We start from the raw sequence: 11,231 nt of genomic DNA, 5'->3' as shown, positions 1-11,231 counted from the left end.
ATAAATTGTTGATGGGCGAAATTTGTGTCTTTAATTTTGGAAGCCAAAAATGGATGGAAAGCAACAGCCATGATCCAACAAAGAAGAGAGCGACGGTGATAGAGCATTAGCCACAGTGACAATGACACCACATTTACCAACCGAACAACACCTGGCATTTCTTTGGCCACCTCATTCCTTCCCCTTCATAATTTTATTTTATTTTATTTTATTTTTTTAAAAAAACTGATAATATTAATAATTATAATACATGATTGATTGCTTTTGTTGAAAACTCCATTTCTGTTGACATTTACAAATTGTTCGATGGAATTATCTTCACCAATTAATGGGTGTCTTTCAAATTTCTAGTTCCAACATGAATAGCTAAAGGAACATAGAAAAACATAACAAAAAACAAAAATGACCAGTCTATAAGATTTGAGCTGCTAGGTCAGGGATTAAATGCGCATGTCGCCCCCCCATTCAGCCACTAGGCTAATGTACTAGATGAACGTTCAAAATTTCAAGTGTAGTTCAGAGCCTCAGAGAGTAGATATTTCAACGGAAATTAATTAAAAAGCGTGGTGAAAATAAAGCTGCTAAAATAACACTTGGTTATGGCATCATCACATTCACACAGAGATAGAAGGGAAAGCATAAGATCTTTAAAGAAGTAACTAAAAACTGCATTAAATAACATAGAGACCGACTATATTTTAAAAGCGAGACCACATGCCATTATCTCGCAGGAGAAGCACATACTCAGATGACACACATTTTAAGCAAATCTCTGACATGTAAGTCATAGATCCATAAGCAACAATCAGAACATAACTGATTCTCTCATGATGCAGCATGAGGAATTGAATCACATGAAACTTGGGCAGACTGGACCCTTTGAAAGCCCTAGGCGAACCTCCATTCCATGATGCATGTCTACTGGCCGGAACACTTCAGATTCGCGGGGGTCTGCAATCAGCAGCAATTAAAAAGTTAAACAGCAAAATCCATCACATTGTTAAAGAAAAGGATGAACGTATATAAATTTGATTCAACATGACTCCAAAAAGTGGCAGTAACTCGTCTCCCAGTTAAGCACCACAACTTAATGACCGGAGAAATTAACAAAAAAGCACTGGCCCCATTTGCACATCTATGAAGCTTTTGCAGGAGTAAGTGATGAAAGTTGAGACAGTGACAAAGTCAATATAAAAGTAATGGTAACCCATTCTCTTAATTCTTGGAGATCCTTTTAAGAAGCTAGGTAATTTAAACTTGCTGCTCATGAATTGTGTGCACACAAATGAAGAAGTGTATTGAATTTGAGGAATCAGAAAAAATCAGCATGAAGTTCAGTTTACATCAACCAGTTCTGGGGCCAAAATTATTTCATCAGTTTAAAACCTCCAATTGTCAAATATATCTAGAGAAACTTCACTCACTACTATCAATCCCTAATGTTCTATTTAGCAGCTCTTCGGTGGAAGGAAAATGACAAACCAGAAAAGAAGAAGACATAATTCAAATCATAACACAATACAGCAATCTTTCTCTCTTGTTCTATGTAGATAAAAATGCATTGAATTTAGAAAGTACTTGAACTATTCGTGGGGCCTCTGCCTTCCCCAAGACTTTTTACTTAGTAGGAAATGTGCAATATAATTAATTTAATGATTGGCTGCAACTGAAAGCATTGCTAGCACTAGTTAAACATATAAGAGAATCTTGATCAATCAAACAATAATTTTTTCAAGGAAAAAAAAAAAAAAAAAAAAAAAAAAAGCAACTTGAAGTAATGTTAACAACATCATGATATTGGTATATGAACAGTATTTCATTACCATTCAGATAATCCTCAAAACCAAAGTCATCCAAGCTTCCTGTTAATGCCTCCAAACCCAGCATTGAAGAAGGGATTGCTCCTGGAGGCCTCTGAAACCTGCAACTCATTTTGAAGAAATACATGAGGAAAAGAAACAAAAATAAATAAATGAATAAATTCAACTAGAGCTCTTTTTACAAATTTTATTAAAGGAGAAATTTTAAGTCCAATACTAATGCAACCTCACAAATATGGCAGGTTTGTAAACAAAGTCTCCTGAATCAAATGCACAATTAAAATCCACTCCAGGAACATATAGTGACCTTTTAAAACCCAAACCAATGGTCTAAAATATCTAACCAAGTGCTATGAAAAGGTAGAGCATCATCTGTTAATTCTTCATTTTGCTATCACACTAAAAAACATTTGAAACACAAACCATTTCACATATCTCAAACAATCTAGCAAGCTAATTTCTAGAAAGGAACAAACTCAAGTCACTTCCGTCACTGACACTAGTTATTATATCATCCCCCAATAAGCAATCCTAACTTCCGAAGCAGCAGCAAGATATGCACAGTGTTCCTTATACAAGTTAATTGAAGTGTCAAAATCATATGGTTCTCACATAAAAGTTAATGAAGAAAATTACCCACCAAGCTACAAGCCTCCTACAGCTTTACACATCACAGTAAAATAAATATATATATATATATACGATTAAAAAACCAATGATTAGACTAGAACAATAAATTCCCCACTGAAAGTACACCGGTTATGCCAACATTGTCCGAGTTTAGAATAAAATGTAACTTCCAAATAAAAACTAGAGTTTGAACAAGAATCCCAATCCATCTAAGTAACTAGTAAACATATAAAAGTTAATAATTAAACCGTACAGCCATGGATTTGGAAGTTTCAATCTGAGAAAATAAATTTGTAAAATCAACATACCGTGAAAGAATTTGCATGTCAAGATCCATCTTCAGAGGAAAGGCACTTCCATATGTGTTAGCCAGAAATTTCCTCTTCATCTGCTCCTGTGTTTCTTTCATCTACAGCCCCAAAAAACCAACAAAAAAAGGAAAAAAAAAAAAAAAAAGTCAGTTGGCCTTACAAAACCAAACCCATATCTTCCACCAGACAAAGAAAACTAAATATCTAGTATTATACCCTTCCACTCCTGGAAAAATTTTCTTGTCTAAAACAAATAATTGCTTCCTTCAGAAACGAACGGAATTTTCAGAAAATCATTATATTGAATCCAAAAAATAAAAATAAAAATTGGAGTTCAGGTTATACCTATGATTTTCAACTGAAGCATCAAAAATAAGTAATAAAACAAAAAATTTAAAACTTCCTAACAGATATTGTTGATAATTTTCTAATGAACATTACTAATTTCAGTTTTTTTTTTTTTTTTAATCAAACATAGAGAGAGAGAGAGAGATTACAGATTGACATGAGGATTCGAGAGGATGAGATCCAACGATGTTGCTCCTGACGCCATGGAGTCCAAATCGAAGCGCATCGTTCTTCGCGCCTCCAATCTCGTGTGCTATGCTCTTCGGTGCCTCCATTCTCCTTTCTCTTTTTCTCTTCTGAGTTTCTTATTGCTGGAAACTTTCTGGGCAAGTCAAGCTGTGAGAAAACAAAAAGGGGTTAAACAAAACCAAGACTAGCGAGCCGGAACAAATAGGAAGACACAGGCTTCTATTCTAACAGAAAGCCTTGAATACAAGAAAACAAAAAGGTGAGATACGTCGCCGTTTTGCTTTCTTGTTCAATTGCTTGTTCGGATTTGAGGCCCAGTTCCATTTGTTGGGATTTTAGATCCATGACTTTTCCTATTTGGGCCTAGTTTTCGTGATGAACCCACATGATTGTTCCTATTATTTTTGAATTTTTTGTGAGGAAACTTGCAAAATCTAGCAAGCTTTAAATAATAGAAAAAAGAAAGGAGAGTATTTGTTATTTTTTCACCTGATGATCAGAAGTGCGATCTTTGCATACATGTCAATTAAAAGTTAGTTGTATTTAAATTAGTTTTGACATTTTAAAAAAATTGAATCTAAAAATATAAACCTGTGATATTAACTTGTTACAATCTAAATAGAATATAACAGCGTAAAAATTTATATGTAAACATAATATCTATTTAGTTACATTTAAATGATCCATTTTTATAATTAGAATAGTATTAACTTGTTAATAACTAATACATAATATACATCGCACTAGTTACGATCATCAATGATAATAAATATCATTTAAAAAAAAAATATGTACAAGTTTTCTAAAAGAATATGTTCAAGTTTTAAGTATTTTGAAGAAATATTTGAAATTCAAAAACAAAAAGGGAAATAAATGTTGAGTATTTTTATAATGAAAACCACCATTCATTTTACATGTCATAAGCCTTGTGTTAAGAGTTTGACAAGTGATCGACAGTGGACATTTGCTAATGCGGTCGTTGGGAGCATTTATTTATTTTTATTTTTTAATATAGAAAAGAAATTTTTTTAATGATAATTAATTAAATTATTATATTAGTTTTATTAGTGCTCCAACTTTAATAATGATAAATAATATATATTTTTTTTGTCATACAGATTTTTAGTTTTAAAAAATCAAAATCAATTTAAATGCCCTCAATTATTACTTAACATGTAAGCATAATCCTTACTTAGTATGATCATCAGTGATAACATTGATAATTTAAATTTATGGTAAACTATCTTGGATCATGAATCATGATATATAAGCATGAATCCCCAAAAATATGTACATCAATAACCAATTTCTCTCTCTCTACTCGGTCAACAAAACTATTAAATATTAATTTTTTGTTTTCTTGGAGACAATAAATTGTAGTATCGACATTCATTCAATCTGACCATAGGAGGACTAAATAATATAGTCTTGTTTTAAATATAGTCTGAATATTCAATACAAACAAATCTGTTGTGCACTCTTGAATTTCTTTTATATTTTTTTGATAATAAATATATAGTTTTTATTTTTTTAGGGTATGGATTTGAGCCATTACTCAAAAGCAAACAACCTATTGCTAATAGGTTTTTATTATGTAGACTTAAAGAAAGAAACGTAGAAAAAGACGAAGAAAAGACTCTGTGAAAAATGATACTAACACAAACACAAATCGAGCAGCAACAAAGCATCATGGACACAGCTAGTCATATCATTTTGATCTCTTGTCTCTGCCCAGCTCTTTTGTGTGTTTGTGCTTTTTCTTTTTTTTTTTTTCTTTTTTTTCAGGTTCCAAATCACAATGCAATATGTTTATATAATATATTTTCCCTAGCCCTACAGACGAGAGGAGTGGTGGTAATCTGGCTCTACTATATATTGAAATACCATAGAGTTAACAGAGAGGGACACGTAGTCTTTGCAAGGTACTCTCTATTGTACAATTAACTAATATAAATTTCAACTGTGTACTGTCCAATTCTGGCTTTTTTTTTTCCTTAATTATTACAAGGCCAGTACAGCTTAAACTTAACCTGTCTAATATAGACCACAGGTAAAGGCCTAAGACTTCTGCATAAATATTATATTGCACCTCATCTCTCAATCTCTCTACTCTATATAACCCTATATCATGCATAGCTTCATGCACGTTATGATGAATTTGGCAAACATACTACAAAAAATTTTGCTTAACCGAGGAGGCCTACTCAGAGAAAGGGAGAGATTTGGTAGGCTCTAGCTAATATATACGCATAGATCGTACCCTGAAAGAGTTTATTTATTATGTTATAGAAGAAAAAAGAAAGAAAAAGATATTCAATCTGTTAGTAGGTAGGTTTTATATATTCTTTCATGACAATATTGCAGGAATTTTATATTTGATTCACGTACATTGCACAAGATATATATATATATATATATAGAGAGAGAGAGAGAGAGATGGTGGTCAATTTTGGGTAATAGTGTTGATTGGGTAAAAAGGGGGTTTGGATTATGATACAAAAATTCATTGCAAAAAAAAAAAAAAGAAAAAAGAAAAAAAGAGAAATTTTCAATAGGTCATTGTGTGAGAGAGATATACATAATTATATTTGTCCTACCTGACAGAATGCGGGAATTTTATATTAGATACAGAGTCACTATCCTATCAATACGTAGTACGTACTTTAATACTCTGCCATGCACCTAATTTTCATTTTTTTTCTCCCTGTTTTCTTGATCTTATTTCTTACTTTCTCTGTCACAAAGCAAAAAATTAAAAAAAATTAAAAAAAATCTATAATTACCCAATTGAAATTAAAAAGCTTCAGTATTTGTTCCATTATTATTATTATTTTTTAATTTCTTACATTCACCTACTTCGTAACTAACCCACACTACTCCACAATTGAACAGACAAACAGAGAAAAGAAGTTCATCATCGCCATCACTCTATATGTGTATAACTAATTATACGAACAAAATCTCTACAGAAGTTCACTGTGACTGTGGTACTCTCTTTTTCTCTCTTTTCTTTTGTTGTTATTATTATTATTGTATTTTTGTTTTTTTCTCAGTTAAGGCTGCTGAGTATTATAAGCTCTTCCAAGCGTGTGTGTGCATATATATTGTGTATGCTTCTGTTTATGAGTCTTTTTACTGATATATTCTCTCAAGGTTGTCAACTTCAGTTTTAGAATGATTGTCAAGTTTTTACTGCATGGTCTTTTTCCATATCCATCGATCGCTAAAGCTTTTCTCTACTGTTAGATTTGCTTCTTTTGCTGTGTCAAAAAGTTAATGAAAACTGTTCCCCATTGGTGTTTTGAATTGAAAGATATAAAAGGTTTCCAGGAGATATATCAGTTTTGATTACAGCAAAAATATTACCAGTTCCATGGCAATATATATGATTGCCGTTTTTTGACCCCCTTTGGATTTGAAAACTTTCCGTTTGGCTGCTGAGAATTAGAAAAGGGAGGGAAAAAAAAAAAAAAAAAAAAAAACGAAGATTTGAAAAGTAGTGTTGATTTTTATCTCTAATTAATATATATTTTGATGACAGCTCAAACAAATTCTTTTACCCTAATTATATATATGGAGTCAGATAAAGATTGATAGAATTTTAAGCATTTATAATATATAAGAAATTTCCGTTCTTGAAGTGAACAAAGAAGATAATAATTGATAATGTAAAAAATAAAAAATAAAAGTACAAGAATTCCTTCCCCTCTTTTTTTTTTTTATTTTTTTCTGGAGGTATTACGCTGATAAAATAGCACAATTTCCTTTTGCCATGGTCCTTTATTTATTTATTTTTTTTCCCCCCTCTAACTTTTAACTTTACCTTGTTTGTTGTAGATATCTAGCTATCCAAAAAAGGCGTCCCTTAATTTTTTTTTTTTTGGTCCCTTTTGTGACATATATTATTACATATATTATTGATACAAAATTCATTTCTCTAATAGTTTAAACATTTAAAATTAACAATAGCTTAATATGATATTAAAGTTAAAAATCCTGCACATGTATGTTTGAATCATATTATAACCTAGAGTATAGAATTAACATTTTTAAAGATTAGAATGATATAAAATGTGGGAGAATGTTGTTATAGTTTAATGTATATAGCAAAATTCACTTAAATACACACACACACACACACATATATATATATATATAGATATGGAAATGATCAAAGATATAAAAATTAACTAATAAGAAAAATTGGAAATTGGGTTAAAGAAAAAGTAAGTTTCTTGTTAAAATCGATCTATATATATTAACCATCCCATTCTAACTTTGTAAGTACTAAATTTGAATTTGCCTTTACAGTTTCAGGAAGAAAGGCTGTTTTGTTGGGGTATATGTGGCCCAAAAGAGTCCTGGGAATGGAAGGAGGTGGCATACGTGAAAGGGAGCACCAATATGCGTCATTTATATCTATACATGATTGCTGGTAAGTCACTCATAAAAAAGCCACAGCATAACTTTTCCCAAGTACGTTTGTGTAGGAAAATGTCTATACATATTATTAGTCTTATGTATATATACTTTTCAAAACAATAATAATAAGTAAAAAAAAAAAATATATATATATATATATATATTATAATTCTTTTAAAATAATAAAGCTGAACAAATCTTTTTTATTTTATTTTCAATAAAAATCCTTTTTTTAATATATCATGGGATTCATTTTTTATTCGAATTGACTTTTTGCTTTTTGGTGAATGATTGGAATTGATTTTGATTGGACGGTTCCAGAGTTAATCATAATGCGAAATAATGTGATGTGCCTTCTCATTCATTACTAATAATTAATTCATTTATTATTCACCAAAAAAAATAATTAATTACTTTATAAGAGCTATTGCTAGATTTATTTTTTTTGAATAATTATTGCTTGATCTTGTTTAATCTTGCTCATTATGTTCTGTCCATTACCACTGTAGATGTCAAATTTCTTGTTTGACCAATTTTTTTTTAAATTTTAGATAAATATTTGTTTGAACAATTTGATACTTCATTCCATTTACCAAAACAAAAAAGAAGGGAAAAAAAAAATGATAACTTCATTCTGGGTGTCATAGACCACTGAACTTATAGCTGGCTGATTATATTTATAGAGTCGTTTTCCAATTGGGATTCCTCATATTAATTAGGAATTCTAATTTCCTGATCAATTTAATTGGATTTTAAAAAATTAAAATATGATTATTTTGGAAGGCACAATATATATGCCATGAAATGTTGATAAATCAAATAATGAATTATTAATTAACAATAATTAATACTTAGATAAACGATAAAGCCTTTAATTGAAAGGAAATTAAAAAAATGCATGTGTCAGATGATTTACATGTACACGGTGTTTTTTAAATTAACATAAAAGTTATTAAATAATGTTACACGCCATTTTCCTTTTATATTATGAATTCTTGTAATATTTCAAAAAAAAGAAAAAGCTAGATATTGTGGTTTGCCGTTTTTTCAAAGTAGTGAAAAAGGCAACTTATATTTGCTATATAATATATGGGATATTTATGAACAATTTTTACATCTCAACAGTGAAGGTAGAGCTCTTTCTTGCTGACATTAACGTTGAAGTTTAGTACTAGTATTTATTTTACTTTAGCAGTACTAACATTATGGTTACTATTCAAATAATTGTTATGTAAAATTAATTTAGTTAATATGCTGCTTATATCCATATTTGATAATGAATTCTAGATACAAAAATGGGGTAAAATTTTTATAAATATTATTATTCAAAGAATTTAAAATTTCAAAAAAAAGAATTAAAAATTTTATTTCATTAGTCCTTCGCTTCCCTACTTCCCTTATATATATATATATATATATATATATATTATATATTGAGAATCTCCCTTGTATACTTGATTTGAAGAGAAGCGTCTGGAATTCTAAAATGATAAATAAAATGTACTTTTCTAACGAGTACAATTTTATTTTATTTTTTTTTAGCTTTTTAATTGCTAAAAAGTACGGTCTGTAATCAATCATGAGTCTTAATTATGAATTTTTTTGGGTCATATTTGCACTGCATTTATGATCATCTGCATACACTACTCTATTTTAATTTTTATTATTTCAATTGACTAATCGATCTTCATTTATAGAATACAATTTCCCTACTTCCCTTTTATATTAATAGGCAGCTTATAGGTACTTCATTTGAAGAGAAGCGTCTGGAATTCTAAAATGATACATAAAATATTGTACTTTCCTAATGAATACTTTTAGCTTTTAATTGGTAAAGAGTACAGTTTATAATCATGAGTTTTAATTATGATTTTTTTTTGGAGGTGATACTTGCACTGCATTTATAAACAAACTGCATACACTGCTCTACTTTAATTTTTATAATTTCAATTGACTAAAGGATATTATTTTTGACCACTGACTTTTGAGACCTATGACTTGGCCTCTTTTTTTTTTTTTTTTTCCCTGTTGTTTTAAGGATATTCCACAAAAAGGAAATCAATATACTTGATATTTGGTTTTTTTTTTTAATAAATATTTTTCTTCCCTTTTTCTTATAATTTTCCTTTCTTTCTTCAACATGGTGAATTGCATAAACTAGTGAAAAAGCAATAAGTGATCAGATTGAATCTTATTATTATAACTAATAATTTAACCATGGCATATAAACTATCATAGTCGTTTTATTACCCACAAACCTTGTTTATAACTTAACTTTAAAGATGAACATTGTCAGCATGACATACAGTTGAGAACTAGGAAATAAAATAATACCTTGTAGCAATGTATAGCCTAAATAAGAAAATTAAACTACAAGGGAGAAATGTAAATTATTAAAAAAAAATAGATTTTACATCAAAAGTCTACATTTCATATCTGAAGATCATGATTTGGAATTTAAAATTAATTAAGGACAAAAAAAAGAAGAAAAAGCAATTAGATCCTCACATCTTTTAAAAGGAAGGTGTTTTTTTTTTTTAAAAAAAATTTATTATTATTATTACTATTATTTTTTCCATATGGTTAGTTGAACCTAGAACTTCACATATGGAAAGTTAAAGACTTCAAATTATGTATTTGCTGTTGTATGTGACATTATTTTTAAATAAATTTTTGATATGGTTTATATTATGTGGAATAGCCTATAAAAACTATATTTGATGGAGTTTTACTATCTGTTACTAGATGATGAGCATCTATAGAACCGATGTTGAATTAACAAACACTAATTAAAAGATTTAATCGTATCGTTGTTTTTTATACTAAAAATTTAGTAAGGAAAAGTGAACTTTTTTAGGAAAGTCAATTAATGATAGCATGGAATATGAATCTCGTTGGTGTTCCATCAACAAGTGTTGACAAATAATATTTTTCTATTTGATTAGTTAAAGGTCCAAAATATTAATTTTGCATGATGAGAGTAGGAAGCCAATTAATTACCACGTCGCATATGAATTCCGGTGCTGTTTCATCAAAAAATATTGATAAATAATAATTTTCTATTTGATTAATTAAAAGTCCAAAATATTAATTTTGCATGGAGATCAATTTTTTTTTCTTCTCTTTTATGGGAAATTCTTGCATTTTCAAGGGAAATTAGTAAAGTCGTGACTCATGAAGAGAGTCTTCACTTTAATGTCCTTCAGAAAGTGAAATTTTTTTTTCTATATTTAAATAGTATTATGGGATTAAAAAAAAAAATATATATATATATATATATATAGGCTTAGAGAATTAGGTTTATAAATTTAGAAAAAATAAGTGGAAACATTGTTTGCAGTACAAGCATCTCCAACTCAACGAATTGTTAAAATTCTTTTGACATGTTAGAAAAATAGATAGTAAATCAATAAACAAAATGCTTTAAAATGCTTTGGTCTAATGACTTTATTAAATTGATGACAAAATAAATAAAAACAAAAGATATTTTGAGGATGATTTATTTATTTTA

The 11,231-nt window shown here is 29.2% G+C and overlaps 1 protein-coding gene across 1 annotated transcript; it reads right to left on the bottom strand.

The window, feature by feature from the left end:
• Window positions 1-627: 627 nt before the first annotated feature.
• LOC107416540 (cyclin-B1-2) lies at window positions 628-3,507 on the bottom strand. Its single transcript, XM_048472888.2, has 4 exons — window positions 3,259-3,507; window positions 2,759-2,859; window positions 1,824-1,921; window positions 628-951 (listed from the first exon to the last, which is right to left on the bottom strand). Exons 1-4 carry the CDS (start codon window positions 3,382-3,384, stop codon window positions 851-853), a joined length of 426 nt encoding a protein of 141 aa, XP_048328845.1. The 5' UTR covers window positions 3,385-3,507; the 3' UTR covers window positions 628-850.
• Between the last annotated feature and the right edge of the window lie 7,724 nt (window positions 3,508-11,231).

This window comes from Ziziphus jujuba, chromosome 4 (genome assembly GCF_031755915.1).
Source record: "Ziziphus jujuba cultivar Dongzao chromosome 4, ASM3175591v1".
NCBI lineage: Eukaryota > Viridiplantae > Streptophyta > Magnoliopsida > Rosales > Rhamnaceae > Ziziphus > Ziziphus jujuba.
Note: the sequence above shows the minus strand (reverse complement) of the source record. Positions and strands in the feature narration are given on the sequence as shown.